The sequence below is a fragment of the Balaenoptera ricei genome, chromosome 10, assembly GCF_028023285.1.
Source record: "Balaenoptera ricei isolate mBalRic1 chromosome 10, mBalRic1.hap2, whole genome shotgun sequence".
Taxonomy (NCBI): Eukaryota; Metazoa; Chordata; class Mammalia; order Artiodactyla; family Balaenopteridae; genus Balaenoptera; species Balaenoptera ricei.
In genome coordinates this window covers 17,716,529-17,741,229 of record NC_082648.1, presented here as the reverse complement: position 1 = coordinate 17,741,229, position 24,701 = coordinate 17,716,529, and the positions used below count along the sequence as shown (strand labels likewise).

Sequence of the window (24,701 nt, the reverse complement as noted above, 5' to 3'; positions counted from 1 at the left end):
TCATAGCAGGGATTGACCCAATAAGTATTAAATTAAAGATAATGGAACTAAGTATAGATGTGCATGTGTGTTGTATATTGTGTCTCTCTGACTGCTGAGAGGGCCTGTGACACCCCAATAACAATGAGCACATCTAACACCCAGGTCTTTATATCATTCTACACTAAAAGGAACCAGGACTCACCGAAGAAATTGTTACTTCTAGGGCTGTGGCAGGAAAAGTAAAAGATGAGCCTAGAACTTCTTCTTGTGTCAAAAAATCAAAGAAATGCTCAAAGAATGATGGAGATCTGTCAAAAGTTTACAGAAACCAGTTTGAAGGGGCTCCCACTGGCCAAATCAGGCACAATTTAAGTACCAAAATAAATATAGATAGCAATGAATTAGAATACATTGAACAAGGAACCATGAATCCAATACAAGTATAAGTTTATTGAGGAATGGAATATTTATATAGTTTCAAAATAACTCCCCCCAAATACTTACTAATAACAAAGGAGAAACAGAGGAAGATTTTACAGTGGAGAAGCCAAAAAGACATGACTTTAATCAAGAGATCAAAGTGAACATCAGAAGTAATGAATAAAGTGTAAATCCCTTGCCACCTGATGAAATGCAGTGAGAAGAACGGAGTATCACCTCTGTGCTATATCTACCAAAGATGCATAACTTACTCTAACCATGAGGAAGCATAGGACAAGCCCAAACTGAAGATCAAATTTCAAAATAACTAGACTGTAGTCTTCAAAAGTGTTAAGGTCATGAAAGCCCAAGAAAGTCCTCGAACTCTTCCAAACTAAAGGAGACTAGAGAGAAGTGACAACTAAATGTGACATGTGACTGTGAACTGGGTCCTTTGGTTTAAAGGACAGTATTTGAACCACTGGAGAAAGTTGAATGGGATTTAAGGATTAGATGGTAGTGATGTATCAATGTTAATTTTCTGATTTTGATGCTTATAGTGTGGTTATGTAAGAGAATGTTCTTTTTTTAATTGAAGTATAGTTAATTTACAATGTTGTGTTAGTTTCATCTGTATAACAAAGTGATTCAGTTATATATATATATATATATATATATATATATATATACATATATTATATATATATATTCTTTTTGTATTCTTTTCCATTATAGGTTATTACAAGATATTGAGTCTAGTTCCCTGTGCTATACAGTAGGTCCTTGTTGTTTATCTGTTTTCTATATAGTAGTGTGTATATGTTAATCCCAAACTCCTAATTTATCGTTCTTCCCCACACCACTATCCCCTTTGGTACCCATAAGTTTGCTTTCTATGTCTATGAGTCTATTTCTATTTTGTAAATAAGGTCATTTGTATCATTTTTTTAGATTCTACACATAAGTGATATCATGTTTGTCTTTATCGGATTTACTTCACTTAATATGATAATCTCTAGGTCCATTCATGTTGCTGCAAATGGCATTATTTCATTCTTTTTTTATGGCTGAGTAATATTCCATTATATGTGAGTGTGTATGTACATATATATATTAATATATATATGGTATGTATATATATATATATCTTCTTTATCCATTCATCTGTTGATGGACATTTAGGTTGCTTCCATGTCTTGTCTATTGTAAATAGTGCTGCTATGAACATTGGGGTGCTTTTCAAATTATCTTTTCAAATTAGACTTTTCTCCAGATATATGCCCAGGAGTGGAATTGCATGATCATATAGTAACTCTATTTTTAGTTTTTTAAGGGAGAATGTTCTTGTTTGTAGAAAATACATCTTAAGTATTTGTGGATGATGGGCATCCAGTAAGCAATTTACACACAAATGGTTCTTGAAAAAATATTAATTCTCCTCACATTGTACTTGCAACTTTTCTGTAAATTTGGGATTTTTTCAGATTATATGCATATATACATATATACCTGTATTTATATATAATTATATGTATAATTTGTATAAAATTAAATTTTAATATAATTTTAAAAATATATAATTTATACATAAACATATATATAATTCTATTTCCCCATTTTATGAAAGTTCTCACCAAACCAGTTATATGTTATCTGTCAGCCTCCCCCCATAGCTAAGTAAGTTATTAAAAATAATTTCTAATAAATTTTTAAAATCAGATTTTAAAGTACTGGGATAATAATATAATTTATACATTATAATTATATTATAATTTATAATTCATCATTTTAATAAATAGGAGAAATAGAACTCATTCATCTAGGTGACCAGTTAAGTAGCTATTCTATTCACAACTTTCCAAGTATAGCTGGCTGTCTCTGGTCTCCACCTTTGCAGAAAATTATAGGCTCTGCAGTCCAAGAAAGGACTCATACCGGTGCACGAGAGCCAATTACTGAATTTTCAGAAATGCTGTAAGCCAGTTTTAAACACAATCATTGTGTAAAATTAAATTACATAAACTTAAAAAAAATCAATTATGCTAAAAAGAAAGGTAATGCTCAAAACTCATTGCATCTTAGTTGTTTACTGCATTTTCCTATTACCTATGCTCTCGAGGTTATTTATGACTATTGTACTCACATGGTGGAAATATTCTATAAGGAGGTACTGCTGCTCTTCCCATCTCCAGTTCAGTGACATCACATTGGTAGCTTGCAATTGGCCCTTAGTTCCATTTCACTTGGCTAACTCATGCCTGGGGCATATAAGGGTAGCTCCCCTTTTTCCTCCTCAAGGTGGGAATAAATTGAGAAACAAGACAAGGGCTAGCAGTCAGAGAACCAAGTAAAATCTTTATTGTCAGTAAAGTCTGGGTTGGAGGAGTTTAGCATGAGAACAAAAATGGATACAATAACTCCCTATCCTCTAATCTAGGCCTGGGAACCTGAGGGAAAGTTAGTACTCAGAATAGATATTTACAGAGAAGGGAGAGAGGAGAAAAAAACACCCGGACATTTTCCTTTCTCTTTTTTCTTATCTCTCTCTTTCTTTCCCCAGAATCTAGAACACAAGGATTCTATAGTATTGAAATATTGAAATAACAAAACTGTAGGAGATTTTTTGCTTTAATTTCTTTTTCTTTTCTCTTTTTTCTCATTAGAATTTTTCTTTTTCAGGTGATTTTGCACCCAGAGTTCCTATCCTCTACCAGCCCCTTGTTACCCATGGATTATGAAGAGTTTGTCCGAGGTTGTCATCTTGGAGTATTTCCATCATACTATGAACCCTGGGGTTATACTCCAGGTATGTGACATGTATAGATTGGGAAGTGTTTTAGATTTTATTAGTAGATTATTTTATGCACATGTATGTAATATTCTAAGTTGATATGTCATTTCTAAATGATATGTCATTTAAAACTACAAAACCAAAACCTTAGTAGAAATGGTTGGATCTATCCCAGGGATCCATTTTATGTTTTGTAGCTCCTGACCTAAGAATAAGGACATAATACATAATCTTTTTTTTTTAATTAATTAATTTATTAATTTATTTTTAGTTGTGTTGGGTCTTCGTTTCTGTGCGAGGGCTTTCTCTAGTTGCGGCGAGTGGGGGCCACTCTTCATCGCGGTGCGCGGGCCTCTCACTGTCGCGGCCTCTCTTGTTGCGGAGCACAAGCTCCAGATGCGCAGGCTCAGTAGTTGTGGCTCACGGGCCTAGTTGCTCCGCGGCATGTGGGATCCTCCCAGACCAGGGCTCGAACCCGTGTCCCCTGCATTGGCAGGCAGATTCTCAACCACTGTGCCACCAGGGAAGCCCAATACATAATCTTTTATGTAAGTATAGGAGATTGTGGTTGGGCATATTTTAGGGGTATCTGAATTGTTGCCTCATTGCATTCCAAAGAAAAAGAATGTTTTATAAAGATTATATCTTCACCAGTCCTATCCATTAATATGAAGGAGAAATTAACTGCAAAGAGTTTAATGTGAGAAACAATTTTTGTTTCTAAAATTGTTCTAAAATTTATTTCAGAATTCTTTTTTTAAATGAAAGGATATATGTATCTTTTAATTAGATAACACATTCATGTGGTTGAAGACACAAATAGTATAAAGAGAGGTACAGTGAGGAGTCATCTTCACACCCTTGTCTTTCAAAAACGAGGTACTTTTAACATAGAATGCTGGTTCAGTGGTAGGTATTATGCCCAATGACATAATTCAATTCAGACCCTCCACCTGCCTCCCTTTCTGTTCGGATGGTGGATTCTCAGATCCACTATCTATTTTTCTTTTCTGGCCCCTACTGGCATGGTTGTCATTAGTATTAAGAGACATCAATTTGTACTTGTACTGAAATGCCTAATTAAAAAAGAAACAAGTACTTTAAATATATGCCAATGCAAAGAAGACAATGATGGCTTTTCCATCTTCTTGGTAAACAGCGATTTTCCTCCTAGTATAGATATAATTCCATTTATAATTGTAAAAGAAAAGGCTCAGAAAACATTTTTATTTATAATGAATACATTTTGCCTTCTGCATCTCAATGTCATTATAGGCCAAGTAAAGGGCAGCAGCAGTCAGGGTTAGAGAGGTCATAGACTGAATTATGAAGAAGATTTTTTTCTAATCTTTACATTTTGATCCCAGAATTTTAGTATAGAATTTAAAATTCTGTATAAATAGGATACTATAATCTTTACAATAGGAGTGACATGAAGGCTCTTCATCTTTTGACATAGGTCCTATTCTATTGTTCTAGGCTCCACCAAGAATAATTTGCCAGCAGCTGTAAAACCATTAGAACTTTTGGGGGAAGATTGAAAAACAATTATCCATTCTTGAAACATGACAGAGAAAAGTTATTGATCTAACTCCTCCAGCTACGTCTCTTGTAGTTCTAAAAATTGTTCTCGGCACAAATTCCACTTTTGTGAAGGCGGTGTCTTCCTACCTATGAAATGCCCACATAGTTATCTTAAATTGCTTATAATAGAGTGTCTGTCTTTTGAGATACATTAAAACAATTCACTTGATGAACTTAAAGCTTTGTTATAGGCTCTTATTCTTATTATCTCTAGGAAGTAACATAATTTACGATTGGAAATATTGAGAGCAAAGAAGTACAAAACCAAAGCATGAGTGACCAAGGGAATGTGGGAAGTCATTTATATTGGGTAAAGAGAATGTTATCTAACTTACAGCAGCCTTTCTGCCAGAATATCATTTTATAGGACAAAGTTAAACTTAACATGAAATGATAGAGGAAATATATTTAGTGTGTTAAGATAAAGGCCAGCAAATGTGTTGTAAAAAATAAGTAGATGGAAAAAGGGGTGTGAGAAATATGTACCCTATAGTGAATGAGTCATTCTCTGTTTTAAATTAACTCAAGGGGAATTCCCTGGTGGTCCAGTGGTTAAGGCTCCACGCTCTCACTGCCGAGGGCCCAGGTTTGATCCCTGGTTGGGGAACTCAAATCCCACAAGCCACATGGTGTGGCCAAAATAAATAAATAATAAATTAACCAAAAGAAGTTGGCTCCTCCTTATTTATAGAAACAGCAAAACCTCTGGTGGTATACATTTGGCATTAGCATATTAGATACCTCTCTAACTTTTTTTACATAGTTGTTTTATGTTGTACTAACTCTCCAGAAAGTGTTAAAATCTGTGTTTTGTGTTTTGAGAAAACCCAGTGAAGATAAACGCTGACTTCATTAAATTCACTCAATGAACATATACTGAGCTTACATGGGTCCCTGGCATTTTATTATATGGGTGTCAATGAGTATTTAATAAAAATAAGGACCTGTGAAGTTCCACAGAATTGTAGGCAAAATTTTTCTGGGGAGGAGTTCCAGAGTTTTCATCTAATTCTCAAATGGGTCAGTAATCCCCGTCCCACCTTCCTCTCCTCTACCATCTTCACCCAAATTCGGAAACCACTGTTCTCTAGAGCTAAACCAAGAGGAAATACTTGCAGAACAGGAGAACATGGGTCACGAGGAAATCTCTTTTTATCCACCCATCCCCACTAGCCAACCAAGAGAAATTCCGTAATAAAATATAAATTTCATGTTAACAATTCAAACATCCTTGAGTGTGTTAACATGTCTTAAGACACATCTGATATTGTCTAAAAAAAAAAGGTTTTGACTAAAAGGTGGTAGAGGATTGAAAGAAACCATGGGTTCGCTGAGCACCCAAGAAAGTGGAAGGGGTTGGTGGCAAGAGAGGTGAATATGATTGGAGGAGATGGTTCTTTCCAAAACATATTTACTTACCCCATAAACTTGCCAAATACTTAGTGACACAAGCTTAGAACAGAGCAAAAAACAAAGCCAGCTGGAATGAGAGAGGCAGTGTAGGGTAGCAGTTCTGAGCAAGGGCTCTGGAGCTGGGCACCTGGCTTCAAATCCCAGCTCTACCACGTTGCCTGGCTTGGTGAAGTTGGGGAAGCTATTTAACCTCTCTGTGCCTCAGTGTCTTCGTCTGTAAGATGGGGATAATGGTAGCCTCACTTCATAGGGTGGTTGAGAAGATTAAATTAGTTCATGCATGTAAGGAGCTTAGTACCGTGCCTGGCATAAAATAAATGTTGCTATTACTAGGTGGACTGGGGCTTTTCCTTCTCTGCGTGTGTAAGAGGCTATTGTTGCTGGTTTGAAGCCAAGCCTTTGTCTCTTTCCCCTGGCAGCCGAATGCACCGTGATGGGTATCCCCAGCGTGACCACCAACCTCTCCGGCTTTGGCTGTTTCATGCAGGAGCATGTGGCTGATCCCACTGCATACGGTGAGGCTTTTCGTCATGAACCCAGCTGCAGGAGAAGCACCAAACAAAGCACGGGGTCTTTACAGAGCCCGACTCTAACGCTATCCTGATGATTAAACTTTCTATACTTCTTGTTTAATTAAAAGTAGATTTCATTATATGGTCCATAGAAAAGATTAGAATGATATTAATATTGAACATATTGCTCAAAAGACAAACTACAAAAGGAGTGTTAAACTTGGACAAACATTGCCTTTTCACCTTTTTATGTTTCTGAACTGATTTGGTCCTCTATTACCTAGAAGTGATAATCACAATAACCATGGCTTTGGAGTACATGTATTGATCAGCATAATTATAAGTTCCATGCCAAGTTATCAAAATTCACATTTAAGACGGCAGATGGTATCACCATCTCTATGCCCATGCTGTCTAGCAGCAAGAAAAGTTAGAATGGGCTGATGCTCTGCCTGGACATTGCCGATTCTCTGGTCTTTTAGAATTGCATTGTCACTGTTGTCTTTCCTTGGCTGACAGCTCTGGTCCTCACCTGTGGCTGCACGGTGGGGACACTGGGGAACCTAAAAAGCACTGAGACCCAGGTCTCACCCCGGAGATTCTGGTTAGTGAGCAGCCCCGAGGACGATCACTGACCCGAGGTATCCCTGTACTGCCAGATTTTCTTTAGCAAGATCTGCTTTGTTGGCTGTGTGTTGGTGACAGTTGTGAGCCATTAGAAGGAAATTACAGGAGAAATACAGTCTCAGAAGGGAAAAGATAAAGCAGAGGCAGGAGGGGAGTCAGGGAGTGGATAATCACGCAGTTCGTGATAGACCCTAAGGAACAGGAGTAGAAGTGCTTTAAGGTTAGCCTTATCTTGACTTGTGCTCTGGCTTTTGTGCCCCTCAGGTATTTACATCGTTGACAGGCGATTTCGCTCACTGGATGATTCTTGCAATCAGCTGACTCAGTTTCTCTATGGATTTTGCAAACAGTCACGCCGCCAGAGGATTATTCAGAGGAACCGAACCGAGAGGCTTTCAGACCTTCTGGATTGGAGATACTTAGGCAGAGTAAGCAAGTTTATGATACACACAGAGGACTCCTTTAAAAATCCCACTGGACTATAAAAGAATTGATTCGAGTTGTAATCTGCAAGGTCAAGTCTGTATCATCATTGTTAAGATCTCAGTGATGTTTTCACGTACTTAATATGAGTACCTTTGAGCTTGATATGAATTCGCAACGTCCCAACCCCAATTTTTCATATTTAGTTTGAGACCAGAACAGCCACTCCAGCAGCATCTAGCCATGATCTTACTAATTATTCTATCACCAGGGCTTAACTTGATGCTTCACAGGTTTCATGAAGATGAGGAAATCAAGAGAAAAGTCCCTATTTTGTTTCACTCTAAGAGATAATATGATCACATTCCTCAACTACAGTGGGGAGTGGAAATAATCTTGTTTCTCAAAATGACAGGTACAGGAAATACCTCCTTTCAATCCTGCCATTAGTTTATAAATACTCAGACGTTCATATATCTCAGCAGTGGATGATTTAATAAAAACTAAATTGACTTTGCCTTCACATAATGTATCTGCTTAGATACTGCTCAACTCTGGCTGACAAATGACAGATACGGCCACCAGCTGAGTATCTACACACACTAATGCCAGTAGTCACGCTCATTTCCACCCAGGAAGATTAATTTTGCTGTCTTCATTTTATAATGAAAGCAGGATGATACGCCCCTTAGAAGCTATGTTTCTTACGTAAGGTCGGAAGCAGGATTTAAAGCCAGTGTGTATGATTATTCAGGCCCCATCTTTTTCTCCATGCCACACTGCTTCTCTATGGAGTAAAACCAGTGTTTTCAGTTGCCTTAGTGCTCAATTCAGAGTTCAGTAAAGCCAGTATGTCCTTCCCCTCCAATTTTTGATAGTATTTCTTTACTTATTCCTTGAAAAATGATAAAGCTATAAATTGTCATATTTTTTCTGATTCTTAAATTTAGGATGAATAAAATCTGCCACTTTAAAAAATATATATAAATATATTTATAAGTAGGAGAATAAGATTTTATATAACAACTTGGTTATTGAGATATAAATATATAAATATACATCTTTTTTAACCCATGGATTGGTTTTCTATCATAGTATTACCAGCATGCCAGGCACCTGACATTAAGCAGAGCTTTTCCAGATAAATTCCACACGGAAACCACATCGCCACCAATGGTAAATATTTTATGTATTGTTTATTTGTTTTGAAAGCTAAATGTCTTACGTATGGTAAGTCCTAACAATACCTTTTATTTGGAAGTAGCTAAATTCACAAACTATTGTACATTTTCATAGTGTTGCTACAAAGCAAATAGAGAAACTGACAAATCAGACCAACTCTAAGCCCTCAGTTCAGAGTTAGCTTATACACAGGCTGAGCAGTCAGCTAATTCATGTCACTGGAGAAGCACTTTCATATGAAAACTCTCCTTGCCTTAGTGCCTGAAACCTCTTAGACATCCATTCTTTTGAGGGTTGTCAAAAAATAAACTGGCCTGCTCTTATTGGAAGTGAATTTGCTATCCAAGGAGACGTTTAAATGTAGGGTGACGACTTGGCAAGAGTAACAGTGAATTCGAGCACCACAGGAGAAATTGGACTAGATGAGCACTTATGCATGGAAATTCAGCAGTGCCCACCAGGGCGTCTTCCTCTAATATTCCCTTAGACGTTTATATTCTTGAGGCTAGAGCAGATTACTTGTCATCACATTTGCTTAGAAGGAAACACAGCTTGAAGTAAGGCAGTATCAGGCATTTCTCTTCAGTGGAATTAGTCCTTACAGCAGTCTACACAGTAGTCCAAGAGCTAAACTTCTCTGTTCCCTACCCACCAGGTGAAAACTTAGGTGCAAAAGATGAAACCCATATCATTGTCTATGAGATCCATTTTAGCTTAGTAGTTCCACACCCCACAGGACCCAACATCTCATGTAAATCCTCACAGATAAGCTTCTATGGTCTCCACAAAGAATGTGAGCAATTACAAGAGTCATCAAATTCAAGGATTTCCAAATACTAGAGACCTTCATCAAGTATTTATAGATCCTCCAAAAGCAGATGGCATTTTCCAATCAGGAGTCACTTTCACTATAAACAATTTTGCCTAATACCTTATATTCCACCTCTCTTTGGTGTATGGGGACCAGATCTAGAAAGTTAACCCAAGGGAAAATTTGCTCATAGAGAAAGTGAAAGAGTTTTGTAAATCCCTCAGTATACAAATTCCACTTCCCATGTCCATGATTCTAACAGAGTGACTTGCTTAGCTTATTTAGAGGTGGTCACTGCCCTTGATGATAATTCAGCTATATTCATTCATTTATTCAACTAATTCAAATAATAAGTATTGAGCTCCTATGCTCCCTAAGTGTAGGACTCAGCTCTTTTTTTTTTTTTTTTTTTCTGGTATTGCTTTCAGGTAAAGTATCTGAGCCTTGATATGACTGTACATGTATGACATAATAATGTCTAAAAATGGTTGAAATTCAGAGTGATAAGTGCTGTAACAATTTTATACATTTGTCTTCCTGATTGATGAAGCATCTGCACTCCTAGAGAGCAGGGATCATGTTTTTCATCTTTGTTTCCTCCTGCCCCATAGGTGGTGCTTAGTATGTGTTTATCAAATGAATTATCTCAGAGCATCTTAGGTAGAAGGGCAATTGATTAAAACCTAGTGATGTTTGCTCATTAACTGAAAATAAAAGGAACTGGTGGAATTTTATGGTCAGTGAAGTGGCCTGACTTCCAGGAATCTTTCTAGTGGGTGTTGTCCATGGAATATCCAGGCTGCTCATGTTCTGGAATTTGATTGAGCACATCTGAAGGATGACATAGAGACTGATAATCTCAACAGTGTGTCATGGCAGTTGATATTAAAGGCTCTGGGATGATCACAGCCCTGGAACCACTCTTTGCTCTACCACTTACATGCAGTATGACCTTGGGCAAATCATTGGCCTCTTGGACCCTCAATTTTCTTCTGTCAGTGGAAAGAACAAATTGGTCAGAGATTAAATAAGATCACAGGTATATAGCCCCTGGCACATTTCAGTGCTTGATAAAAGAAAGCTATTTATTTAAGGAGTCTCTCTTGATCTTGGTTGGACCAGAATCAAAATAAATCAAAGTTAATAGCCCCTGAACAGACTAAAAAATCCAACTGTGTTTTTTATTAAATGCACATGCCAAGTGTGTACCTCATTGAAAAATCAAAAAGTCATTCTAATGTTTTGTGTCTTTTTTTTGTCTTTGGCAGACAGAAGGGTTTAAATATCCCAGGCCTTCCTCAGTACCACCTTCTCCTTCGGGATCTCAGGTCTCTAGTCCTCAGACCAGCGATGTGGAGGATGAGAATGAGGAAGAAAGATACGATGAAGAAGAGGAGGCTGAAAGGGATCGGTTAAATATCAAGTCACCATTGTCTCTGAATCATGTTCCTCGCGGGAAGAAGAAGCTGCACGGCGAATACAAGAACTGAATTCCACTCTGGTCGAACAGGCTAATTTAGTGAGAACATAGAAAGAATGATTACTGAAAGAAATGAAAATGCCACAGGTTTCATTATCTTCTTCTCAGTATAACAATGGGATTTATTCTCTGCCTAAAAAGTGGAGGAGATTAAGTGAATGGCAATTTTGTAATTTATAATAAAATCCAACTCCTTTTGCCCCAGTCAGTTCAGGCTCTAGGAAGAGTGTTAATTAAAGGAGGAAGACCGGAAGTGTTTTTAAAATGGTTATTTTAAGCAATAAGAATTTTCATTTCCTAATGCTGATTTTTTACTTAGCATCACCATAATCCTTGGCTTAGTGTTTATACAGCTTCTATACCTGCTAAACCAATCTGCCATTTCCCCCACAAAGGATCCTGATCTTAGCTATGAATGTGTTCTACCTTTATATTTCAAGTAATTTGGTCTTTAGTGATTATTTTTATTTTTCACATGAGGCAGAACCATGAATTTATACCTAGCTTTGCAGACAATCAAAATCCATAGGACAGTAGCTATCCTAAATCCACATGTTGATACATATTAATATATATGTACAAGGTCACTTCTCAAATTAATGATCGGGAGATGTTACCATCTGTACTGTACCATCTGACTGTAACAGTTTTTTCTATTGTTTAAAAGGAAAGCCTTTTTGAAAACTTGGTCAATCTTCCATAGGTGATAAATTGTTAAATCCATATGAATAAATATATCAATATTTAAAGATTTAACTGCATTGATAATGTTTAAAATTCTTTTAGACATTTAAATAAGATAATATGTGCAAAAACACCTACTATAAAATAGTGCCTTATGAAGGATAACATTTAAAACTGTCTTTTAAAAATTTTTTTAAAAATTTAAAAATTTTTAAAAAAATTAGCAAAAAGAAAATAGAGTCTACTTATAATAAGGACAATGTCTCTGAGACATTGTTGAATGATTGTAGTTAAACATATTAATGTTTTAAATGTAGTTAAACCTAAATCAGCAAAAAAACAAAAAAACAAAACCTAAACCCCACATTCACTCATGTATTGTTTTTTCCACGACTGAATGTTGTTACATTTAGACCACAGTGAACACCTTGGTTGGCATATTGGTTGGCCCAGGTTTGTAGGGGCTCTAAAAAAGTTTAGGTCTTCTCAGTGTTGGGTTGTTGATGGCAATAACGGAAGAGTAACAATGACAGTGTGTCAGATGGTGCAAGACCAGTGGAAAACTGCACTCCAGCTCTATCACCCCATTGTTAGGGGAGAGTAGGAGAATGGCGGATACAAGCAACAACTCAGGTCAAAATGGAAGATTGTTGCAAACTCCCCTAATTTAGAGGTTTGTAAGGAAGGAAAATAAATTACCTAAAGCCTAATCCTTAAAAAATGCCCAATGGATACCAATTAACCCAACTCTCCAAGCTCTGCAGAGGAGATCAGAAAAAAATATGAAATAGATTTGTATTACAATCCAAATACTCATTTGCTGAAGTGCCAGAAAGATCTCATGATAAAATGGGTTTCACTTTTGCAATAACCATGAAAATATATCCCTAATAAAGTGGTGCAATGTGTGTATTCAAGTGATACTCTTGATTGGTAATTGGTTGATCCACGGCTACTGAAAGCATGAGCTATACAGAAGCTATAACTTGTTAATACAAAACTTTAAAATTCAAGTTTTTTTTTTTTTTAATGAAAGAATAGTTCTCTGATTAGAAATGAGTACAGGGCTTCCCTGGTGGCGCACTGGTTGAGAGTCTGCCTGCCGGTGCGGGGTGGCGTGGGTTCGAGCCCTGGTCTGGGAGGATCCCGCATGCCGCGGAGCAACTGGGCCCGTGAGCCACAACTACTGAGCCTGCGCGTCTGGAGCCCGTGCTCCGCAACAAGAGAGGCCGCGATAGGGGGAGGCCCGCGCACCGCGATGAAGAGTGGCCGCCACTTGCCGCAACTAGAGAGAGCCCTCGCACAGAAACGAAGACCCAACACAGCCATAAAATAAATAAATAAATAAATAAATAAACCCAAAGTTAAAAAAAAAAAAACAGAAATGAGTACAAATGGTATAGGACACATGGAAATGACTGATTTGTAAACACCTGGCTTCGAGTGGCATGTGTAAGAATCAGTCTCTACCCTGCACTTGGTCCTCTATTCAGACAGCTGCTGCCACCTGACTCCAACCCCTTGCTCCAGTCACTTAGTTGTCCTTTCCCCAAGACTGACAAACCCTGGTGTTCTAGTTGTTGTTTCCCCAATATTGACAAAGCTCGGTGAGGAACAACCAATAGGATTGTTAGGTGACTGTGTGTCTAGCACAGCACCTTATACACAGTAGTTGCATAAATGAATGGTTTTATTGGGAGAAACATAGATACAAAAAACTGATGCTCTTAAAGTATGTATAAAAAAAGAAAAAATAATAAATAAAGAATGTATGTATCCATAAATTGGAGGACAGGAACTACAGAAAATTGTGTGTGCTTGACCAGCTGACAGCAAGACTTTTTTTATGCATTGTACCCCCCTTCCTTCCATGGTAAGGGCTAGAGTGAACAGAGCCGGCTTTACATATACAGATGGGAATATAAAATATTACAAGTGCTATACTAGAAGCTTTCCAGGACACAAGGAGTTCTCAGAAGAGGGATTGGTTAAGTGTACTTGAGGAGATTCAAAGCGACTTCCTAGGACGATCCTAAATTTCTATGAAGTAATGTGGGAGATACAACTGCCCACTTCACATTGTGGTTGTAAGGATAAAATCAAATTAGATGTGAACATTTCCTTAAGGGATTTATAGTCCAGTAGGAGGAGACCAACAGGTTACATTCCCAACTCCTCTTTCTCCTGAGGCCAGGGTAAAATAATGTAACTCAGGGTTGGTAGGATATAGACCTTTATTTCTCATCAGCAGGTAAAGAAGAAATGCTAGTTGGAGGCTGATTTTAACCTCTCACCTTCTCTCCTTGCTTAGGATCACTATGGTGGGGGAGAGGAGTCATCCTCTGGGGAAAACCAGGGAAACAGAGTAATTGAGAGCCCACCCTGGAGGCCACATAGCCACAGGGGAAGAAGGCTATAGAGGCAAAGAGGAGAAGAGCAATTGGAACGGGGTGAAAGTGGCTGCAAGTCCTATCTGGAGGTGGGGTATTCTAGTATATGGACATGCACAGGAGGCAGATATTTTCCAATTTTAAAAGACAAGCCATACAATGTGAAAAGTGTTGACCACTGATCACTTATTCATTTCAGTTTTGAACAAGATAGAAATAAAGAGAATTGCAAAGACACCCCCGGAGAGATAGAAAGTTATAGCAAACCGGGCATATGCAACTACTGGGTTAATGTGCACATCTGTACGGCAGAACAATGTTCAGGAAATTCAAGTACTTGTAATATTGTAGCTGATATTGTAACAGCTGTTGGTCATTTAGACAGCTTTTTACAAACTCTGTTTTAGTGGGAAATACTTGAGATTGTTCTAGTTGTGGAAGAATTACTTTGTAAGATAGACTTTAAATGTATTCTGGGACTAGACATAGTATTTAAGCAGTCCATATGTACAAGTCTATGTCAGATGAGTAAATAATTCTCAATAAACTGGATATATACACTGTCTAGAAAATCCACTTTAAAATCAAACAATAATTAATGACAGGCACCTATTATAATGCCACATAGATTATTTTATTGCTAGCATATTATTTTTTTGGCAGACATCAATGTTACATTAACTTGAATACAGTTTCATTATTCAGTTATGAAATGAGATACAGACAAATCTTATAAGCAGGGTTTTGATTACTTAACACAGTAAAATTGTAATTCCAAGTTACAGAGACATTCACATAATGATATTCTTTAGCTACTGACTAATAGCTATATACTGATGACAATAAGAATGGACAATACTTTCCACTTGTGACATTTATCAATAACAACTCTCAAGTAATTAAGTCAAAAATAATGAACATGATGGTCATATTGTAATTTCAAATAAATATACTATATGCTTGCTGTAGGTATGTGTGTATTTTATTTTTCAGATAGTACTGAACCCTAGTTGAGTTTAAAAAATGAATAAATTAGGCATATTACCATGCATTTTGTATCAGGGTGCCTTTATGTTATGTTTTTATGTAAAATAAAGCCTAGAGTTCTAGTCAATTAGAGTAAGCAGTGTTTGAGTCTGTTTAGCCATGGAAAATGGGTTACCTCTAAAAAACTGGTTTGTTTCTTTTGTACAAGAGCAGCGTGTGTTTCCATCTGCTTATTTCCCAGTAACTTTTAGATCCTTGTTTCTAAACTGAATTCGGGGAGATCCCCAGGGAGCACAAGGGGGAGCTTCCAGCTGTAGAACCTCCCAATGGCTCCAGTCTCACCAAGGGTCCCCTCTCTCAGCAACCACACTGCAGTGTCTGATCACAGGGCTTCTTCCCAGTCACCCCTTCCCACTTCCCTTCCTGACACCTTACCTCTCCTGGATACTAAAAGAATCACACTCTACTCTTTCCCATCTTGCCATGCTTCCCTGCCTCACCCTCCTTGGAGGTGAGAAAAGGGGGAAAAGGAGAGGAGATTCTCTGCTGAGTGATAAGACAGTGCAAGTGGGTAACAGAATGAAAAAAAGCAATTAAGAATGATTAGATCAAGATGGGTATCTGTTGTCACAAAACGAAAGAACACTCTAAAGAGTCTTCAACCTAATAATTATAAATGGGCTAAAAAATTCGAGAGTAAGACACAAGGTGATCTAAACAGGACCTGAAGCAATGGAAGAAAGCAACGATGTTCTCACTAAGAACTCAACATCACTTTAGCTTCTGGAAGAATAAAACTGGCTGCACATGTTCCTAAGATTACAAATGAACATAAAAAGGGTCCGCAGGCTTTATTCACATGGGTCATGTTTTCAACAAGAATAGAAATAAAATTGAATGGAATCTGGTATATTTTCACCAGTTTAGCAGACTGTCTTCTAGGAATCTGGTTTGATCAAAGTTTTCTTCTCCAGCTGTTAGGAAAAAAAAATACATAACATAAACATGTATCCTGTGTTTTATAAGAAGAAAATATAAGATGAAGAGAACCTCAGGAGATAAACATTTGCCCCTCTACATTATGTTAACTCAGGCACTCTGCTATGGAAACCACCCCCAAATTGGATTTTGATTGATTTTGTTTCAAAAATTTCCCCGTCAGCTTGGGATGCATTGAAGAATTCACATCTGACATGTGAATCTCTACAGTGAATTTAACTATTACATGGTGTGTTTGGTAGAAATATGAAAAGGCCACATGTCTTGCTCTAAATATGCCTCGTGTCTAAAATACCCACCAGTAGAACCATTCACTTGCATCAAGGTACTGTTTCTGTATTTCCTGTTAAAATGCATTTTAGCTGGGAAAGATGACAGAGGAACACATTTGCACATATTCTCTTACAAGTTGAACTAGACATCTGGGGTGGATGGAAGTAAGACAAAAAGAAAGGACACTTGTTAGTTGGGCAGGATTGCAAAACTTCAGAGCAGGAGGAATCACCTCTGGGGTGGGGATAGCGGACTGAGATGACAGCAGATTCCTGGGACTAAAAATGGGTTGAAGGGCTGAAACTGATGATGGGGAAGGGAGAGGAAGCTGCCAGAGGCAAAATTCCATTCCTCATTTTATGTAAGGTCATCTCTAGAGAAAACCACTTTCCCCTAGTTAGTTACAATATGGTTGGAATATCTGAGGTACAGTTTAACCTGAATTGGTAGCAAACTTCAAAATACTGCAGATACTCAGCTACTCTATTTTTAAAATTTTTTTAATTTTTCTATTTTTAAAAATTTTTATTGGAGTACAGTTGATTTACAATGTTGTGTTAGTTTCTACTGTACAGCAAAGTGAATCAGTTATACATATACAAATATCCACTCTTTCTTAGATTCTTTTCACATATAGGTCATTTCAGAGTACTGAGTAGAGTTCCCTGTGCTATACAGTAGCTCCTTATTAGTTATCTATTTTAAATATACTAGTATTTAAAGGAAAGGAAAAAAAAAAAAAAAGAAAGGAATCATCCCTGTATATCCTCCATTAAGATAACAATCCACTACTTAAAATAATAATCCACTACATAAAATAAGTCCAAATAATACCTAGGGACTTCAGAATAAAAATATTAAAGGTGACTAATGATTAATCTATCATATGGGAATCCAAAACTTTCCCATCCATTTAGACTAATAAAATTTTGTTTCCTCATTTCATCATCAGAGACAAGCCACTTCGGAAACTTCAATAATTAAAAACTTGAATTTATTTTCCAACAAAGACTTGAAATGGATATCTATAGTCACATTCTTCTGTAAAGCTTCTAATGAAGAGCCCTCCCCTCCTCTTTAAAATTAGCTCTACCTTCTCCATTCCAGCTCACATCTTCCCAGCAATTAAATCTCAGACTTCACTAACAATCCATTTCCACCCTCACTGTCCTCCTACTGACTTCAAAAATCAGTAAGAGGGACTTCCTTGGCATTCCAGTGGTTAAGACTCTACCCTTCCACTGCAGGGGGCACGGGTTCCATCCCTGGTCAGGGAGCTAAGATACCGCATGCCTCGCTGCGCAGCCGGAAAAAAAAAAAAACAGTAAGAGTGCCAAATGCCGAATTTAGAAAAGATCACCTTGGATGCAGCATCTTCTACCCATGATTCAACTCTTTCTCACCTTTTCATCACAAGAATTCTGAAAGCCGTGCCAGCAAGCATCCACCTTCTCTTAACTCTGCAGTTTACCTTCTTTTCCTAAATTCCCTTGAAACAAGGTTTCAGAACGGGCAAGGCAGCAGCAAATCACACCACTGGGCAGGGGCCGAGGAGAAGACTTGTGAACCGTGATATAATGACCCTTCTTACCCAACACAATCTTCCTTCTCCTTTGATTTCTGTACTCTTACTAAGCATTCTGCTATATTTGATGCTTCTCATCACTTCTTTCTTGAAACTTTCCATCCTCGACTTCTTGGATTCTCTGTTATTCTGGCTCTCCTCTTACCTTCCTGCCTGCTCCTTTTGAAGTCCCTTCACTGATATGATTTCCCCCCTATCCCTTGATCTCTGGGTATTCTCCAGGGCAAATCCTTTATTATCTGCCCTTTTCCCACTACATCTGAGGCCTAGGAGAGAGTTCCATTTTCATGCTTCCAACCTTTATTAACTGGCTCTGAATTTCCAGTTGTTCCCAAACCTGACATCATCAGAATAATGTGAGTGAACTTCTTGAGGATACAGATTCTGGGGCCTCACTCAAGTAGTATGGAATCAGACTCTCTGGACCTAAGGCCAAGAAATCTGTATTTTCAGCAAGTTCTCCAGAGAACTCTGATGGAACCAGTCCACATATGGAGAGCAGAGAACCAGTGACCTATACACGTTTATCCACTGGAATGGCTCCGTCACCTCAAACTGAACCTTAATTATATCCACAGGAATTTTCATTTGTCAGTATCACCATTTTAAACTCACACAAACACTTTAAAAATGTGCTTGACTCTGGATTCTCTCTTTTGTTTTAAAATTTTATTGAAGTATAGTTGATTTACAATGTTGTGTTAATTTCCTCTGTACAGCAAAGTGACTCAGTTATACATATATTTTTTTCATATCCTTTTCCATTATGATTTATTACACGGTATTAAATATAGTTCCCTGTGCTATACACTAGGACCTTGATTTTTATCTGCTCTTCCTTCCGGTATGCCTCAGGGTTGAGGCTCCAGTCCCACTGACCTCATCACTCCACTCCTGAATGACTGCCTTAGTTTCTCACTGACCTCATCACTCTGGCCTTTCCTCTTCAATACCATCCATCTGAGAGGTGGCAGGGCATAGCTGAAAGAGCTACAGCATCCCACAGCCCTGAGTTCAACTCCCCGTATCACTTCTTGCTGTGTAAACTCCCCATATCACTTCCACTCTATGTGGACCTTAGGAGAGTATATACAGCTCAGAAGGGTCAGTTTTCTGAGCTATAAAGATTAGCTTTAATATCTGACACACAGTAGATGGCCTCATATTGTAGCTATGGTAACTGCTCTTATGGTTACCCTATAAGCAATAACCAGTTTCATCTTCCTTCACCATGTCCTCTTTCTGGTAAAAATCCATGGACCATCTGATTGATTCTCAGATAAAGAATAAGTTACCCCCTGTTCTTCATCCCAGTACTAGTATGTACCTGCTATGTGATAGTGGGCAAGCTACTCAATCTTTCTGTGCTTCTGTTTCCTCATCTGTAAAGTATAGATAATGACAGTGGGTAATCCTAGGAGGTAATTCATTTGTTATGGATTAATGAATTATTAATAAATGTATTAATCCGTATCAAGTGCTTGGAACAGTGCCTGACCCACTGCATTATAGTAAAACCCTCAATAATTATTAGCTAGAGGGAGTAGTAACAGTAGTTGTAGTCATAGCTATAGTATGGCCATGACTCTCACAGTTTACTGTCCTACTGACTGTTCACCCTGCCTTTTCACTGCAAAGGCCATTCTCATTCTTGCTTTTGTTTAATCCAGTTTCTTCTCTACCTGCCACAGTGCCTGGCACCTAGCAGGCATAAATGCAGATTTACTGAATTCAGTATTATAATCCCCTCCACTCAACCAGGTCAGCCGCAGACTTTCTCTGATTTCAAAAGACCTCTTTATCCCACTCTCTTCCATTTGCTTCTCATAGGTTTTTGTTTTGTTTTGTTTTTGCTTTTTCACAACAAAACCATAAGCTAGAAGCCAGAAAGAGCCCCCTGCTCTCTTCCCCTCCCTATTGGACGGGGCCCGTCCAATAACAGGCAGGGAGCACACAGGCTTTCTCCGCTAGCACAAGTGTCAGAGCCCAAGGCCAGCAGCTATGCTTTGACCACCAGACTACTCACTGTATTTTGTTAAATACATTTTAACACTTAAATTATGTCATAAATATGGCATCATTACAATTTTTGAGAGGGAAAAATCTAGATCTGTTGAATATGCTTTGATGACCTCTATTGTTAATGCTAATAGAAAGTACGTACTTTGTTTCATTTGGCTCTTAGAGCAACCTGCCCATGGATGTCATTATTCCATTTTACCTGTAATGACACTAAGGCTCAGGGTCACCCAGCTAGTAAAGCAACAAGGCCAAGATTTGAACCCAGTCCTGTTATACTCCAAAGCCCTGGCTAATGTACAACAAGATGCCTTAATGCAATTAGTGGTTTTAATGCTACATGGATAGAGAGCCTCTATTTGAAGAACACACCTAATCCTGGCATGGAAGAAGATATATAGTATAGTGCAAATCACACAGGCTTAGAATCAGAACTAGCCCAATCTCTTAGGGTGAACCATAAGAAACTGCTGTGTTTGTAAGTAAAAAATGGTGATTTTCAGCTATTCCATTTGGTTCAAACTTTAATAGTGAGTAACTGGATTTGCGATTATTTAAACCTCTTTTGGCCTCAGTTTTATCAAATATAAAATAATGAAGTTGGACTTTCTGGAGTTCTAACAGAAATAAAAGCTCCAATAGGCTATGGATTATGGAATTAACATGAAATCCCCCAGTCTCATCAAGGAAATGTTTTTACATTCTTGGGAAACACTTTAATGAGCAGCATGGGAGTCTTAAAATAATAAACGTCTCTGTGAATTTCTGGTGGTGTGGACAACCGTTAATTATTTTTTAAAATCTGAATAAATAAAAGCAACTTTGTTGTACTCAACACAGAATGCCCAAAGCACTCAAAGCTTCCCTGTCCTGCAGTTAAAAGAGGTTACTATAATTATACCTTCTTGCGGTTTCTGCAAGGAAGCCAATAGCACAGCTACTGCCTCTGGAAGAGTTAGTAGTTGGGGATTTGGGCTTCGTCTTTCTGGAGAAACGAAAAAATAAATACAGATTCTATTAGCATTTAAATATTCATAGAGATAAATCCTATTCCAGTATGCTATAATACTAGAAAATCTCTGTGAAATACCTCTGTTATCCCTCAGCAAAGAGCCCCTTACACAGAATGATTTTTACAAGTTGAAACATTTCACACTTCCCTTAGACATTGCTTACAACTGGTTATGTGGTGTATTACAGGGAATGGAAGAAAATTTAAACTATATACTACAGAGAATTTCATGAAAGCAAGGAGGATTAAGATAAAGAACCCATGAGAAATTTCCCCCTCAGAGCTTAAAATGGGATGTCTGGGCGGAAAGGTTTAGATGGGACCCTGCCTGGAGCCTGGACTATCTTCTCTCTTGTTCCTTCCAAAGCAGTTTGAGAAAATAATCTACATTCTTGGCCACATGTAAGTCAATTATTTGACTGAAGGAGTATCTGCAAAATATTCAGAACTATTTCAAATCTAAGTTGACAGAAGACAAACCATCCTGATTCAACACAAACCATGATTTTTAATTTGGGAGCTGCTGAAGTGGGAAAACAAAACTTACCCTCCCACGGTAAAAAAAAAGGTTAATTACACTGCAGGCTTGAAGAAGGTAAACAAAAATTTGATAAGCACCTATGTGCTCAACACAGTGTTTGATATTTTTCAAAATGAGTCTACTTGGTATTTTTAACAATCTTGAACGTTTATCAAAATGAATGGTATTGTTATTTTTTAATCCAATGAATGGCATGGAAAGGTTTATCACTTAACATAGTCTCTGGCTCCGTCCTTAAAGGCCCCCACTTCTTCACTATTTCTGGTTTTGAACCTTTTGATAGTTGTTTTTAGTAATATAATAGAGCTGTTTGAAGTTTTTAGGCAAATCACTATTTTAATAATGATGATGATGATGAAAACAACATTGGCAACAACAACAGCGTTTAAGAGAAATCTTGTAAAGATCATGCCCTAAACGGGAGGCCCATTTCTCGGGCGGGGCAGGCGCACGGCTCTCGTATCCACCCTGACGCCCGGGAGCGGAACCCCGCCCCCGCCGCCCATTGCCATCCCGGCGGGGCGTTGCGATCCCCCGCTCCGCCGCTGCCAGCGGGGCCGGGCGGGGCCGGCTCTCCCCCGGGAAGGCCCACGGGCCAGCCTTTCCGGAGGCGGAGCGCGCCCCTCCGGTCCTGCGCGGTCTTCTGTAGCCCGCGGCCCCCTCACCCCCGCGCACTCACCGGGCGGCGGCCGGTCGGCGAGGTCCTTCCTCCGGCTCTGGTCGGAGATGAAGCGGCGCCCCTCTGCCAAGGCGAGACACGGGCTCAGCGCCCTCCCGGCCCGATCGATCGGGGTTCCGGGGCCGGGAGCGGGCGGGGCCGGGTGCTCCCGGTCCGGGGCGCGCGGAACTGCCGGGTTCGGGGCGCCGGCGCGGATGAGGAAGGAAACCACGGGTGAAGCCCGCACGCCCCCCGCCCCCGGGCCGCCGAGTGCGCTTCGGAGGGAGCGGCGATCTCGCCCACCAGCCAGGGCGGGGCGGTGTGTCCCCGGAAATCCCAGTCTCCCTTTGGGCAGGAGCCAGCAACCCTCCGGTTTAGGGTGGAGGATTTCTGATAATCCTCCCCCCGCGCTCCCGACCTTTCTCCTTGATTAACTGAGACCAGGATAACCTCGATTATTTATGGGAACAAACTCGATAGGATTCTCTCCCCACAGCTCTTCATCTATCCCACGGATTCATGCACCCCTACGGATCTCCCTCTATTGCTGTCGGAAGAGCAAAGTATTTGGAACGTACGTGCACCCTTCAGGTAGAGCATAGCTTGAGGAGTCCAGTTCCTTCTCTCAAAGAGTCTCTATAACCCGGCGAGAAGAAGAAAGCAGTTAGTAAGGCGTTGCTGCCCAGCCCACTATTAGGAAAAAAAAGAAGGGAGGGGAGGGAAAGAAAGAAAGGGAAGGGAAGGAAGGAGGGAGAAGATAGAAGGAAAGAAAGAAGGAAAAGAAGGGAAGAAATAGAAAGAGAGAGGGAGGAAGGAAGGAAGGAAGGAAGGCAGGCAGGCACACAGCGCACGAAGGAGTCCCAATTTTTGCGTTTGATTACCTGCGGAGCACTGTTGGAATTTCCCATGAAAGAAAACACCAGGAAAAGAGCCAAGGTTGTTACCACCAGACTTCTGAATCCCTGTATGAAAAGATCATAGAAAGTCTTTTCTGTGCCTATAGGATCTTCTGCTTCCTTCCCTGGCGCCTGGACAATTACACATCCCTTACTCTTTGCTATGTTCTGTTTTAGCGCTCAGAGGGTGGGGCAGAAGGGGATTCCCCAGTTTATCGTCTAGTTAATCCACAAAGAGTTCTTTTCTTAAAAAATTAATTAGAAATATATTATTTTTATTATTTAACCCAAATGAGGATTTGGGTGAATTAGTGAAACTTTTTCTTTGTAAAATCAAATGATTCTGATATTTTAAAGGCGTAACGTTTAACTATCCTTTAGCCTCTAAAACACTTATTAAACATAAAAGAGGTAAAAAGCTATACAGCTTTTTTATAAAATAGCTAAGAAATCTCAAGTATATAAAACCTTTACTTACCTTCATGCTCTACACCTTTCCAGAAGCTGCAATAACTATAACTTAACCTCTGAGTTTTCTAATTTTGTTCTGAAGGTGGGGCTTTTAAATCTTAGTGTCAAGGATCCCTCCTGATTTTGCATAGAGCTAGTGTCCACAGGGACTTCCTGTCAGTCTTCAAGATTGAGAGGATCTGATGACTCCTCCAGGGAGATTCAGTTGAAGGAAGTAGAGGAATGATTGATGGGTGAATATCATTTACTGTCCACATCAGCCAGGAGATATTCTGAAAATATCAGCATCATGACCTTTGATTTTCCTATTAGCTTCCCAAGGCAGTATTATTATTATTATTATTGAAAATGATTAATAACCCCAGGCAGAATCAAAAGTAAATGAACAAAGTAAGAAAACTTGTCTTGGGTAACTAACGAGCTATCAAGCTAACACCGGTGAGTAAAGATGAATCATTTGGGTAGGAATGAAAAGGTTAGGGAATCTCAATGGAATTTGACTCATTCACTTAATTATCCACTCAATTATTTAACAAATATTTATGGAATGCCTACTATGTAACAGACATCCTTCCTTTTAGTTCAAGGGACACAGCCATGTATTAAAAAGAGAAGTCTCTGCTTTGATCATGTTTATCTTCTAGTCAGAACACTCCAAACCGGTAAATAAGGTAATTACAGAATTTTTAAATGCTTTATAAAGCAAAAGTAAGCAAAATGATGTGATAAGGTAAGTGGTGGGCTACTTTAGGGAAGGTAAAAATAAGAGGGGGTCTGGAAAGATAAGGTGGAGTCAGACATGGGATAAACTGGGGTGGGAATCAATATTGCTGACATTCTCAGGCAGAAGAAAAATACAAAATCTTGGGATGGCAAGGAGCTTGGCTTGTTTGAAGAACAGGAAGGAGACCAATGGAGCCAAAGTTGTGTGGGTGTCAGGGGAGGACACTGTAAATTGAGG

At 38.8% G+C, this 24,701-nt stretch overlaps 2 protein-coding genes across 3 annotated transcripts in view; one reads left to right on the top strand and one right to left on the bottom strand.

Annotated features, from left to right (window-relative positions):
* GYS2 (glycogen synthase 2) overlaps window positions 1-11,304 on the top strand; it is a 56,859-nt gene extending 45,555 nt beyond the window's left edge. For both annotated transcript variants that reach the window (XM_059934528.1, XM_059934527.1), the window contains 5 exons: window positions 3,082-3,208; window positions 6,610-6,705; window positions 7,594-7,757; window positions 8,848-8,928; window positions 11,014-11,304. In XM_059934528.1, coding sequence (XP_059790511.1) covers window positions 3,082-3,208; window positions 6,610-6,705; window positions 7,594-7,757; window positions 8,848-8,928; window positions 11,014-11,235 — 690 coding nt within the window. In that variant the 3' untranslated portion in view covers window positions 11,236-11,304. The remainder of the gene's footprint in view (window positions 1-3,081; window positions 3,209-6,609; window positions 6,706-7,593; window positions 7,758-8,847; window positions 8,929-11,013) is intronic.
* Window positions 11,305-14,911: 3,607 nt separating this feature from the next.
* On the bottom strand, window positions 14,912-24,083 carry SPX (spexin hormone). Its single transcript, XM_059934526.1, has 6 exons — window positions 23,748-24,083; window positions 23,255-23,335; window positions 22,952-23,009; window positions 22,395-22,457; window positions 21,064-21,147; window positions 14,912-16,260 (listed from the first exon to the last, which is right to left on the bottom strand). The coding sequence occupies exons 1-6, from the start codon at window positions 23,751-23,753 to the stop codon at window positions 16,202-16,204; spliced, it is 351 nt and encodes a 116-aa protein (XP_059790509.1). The 5' UTR covers window positions 23,754-24,083; the 3' UTR covers window positions 14,912-16,201.
* Between the last annotated feature and the right edge of the window lie 618 nt (window positions 24,084-24,701).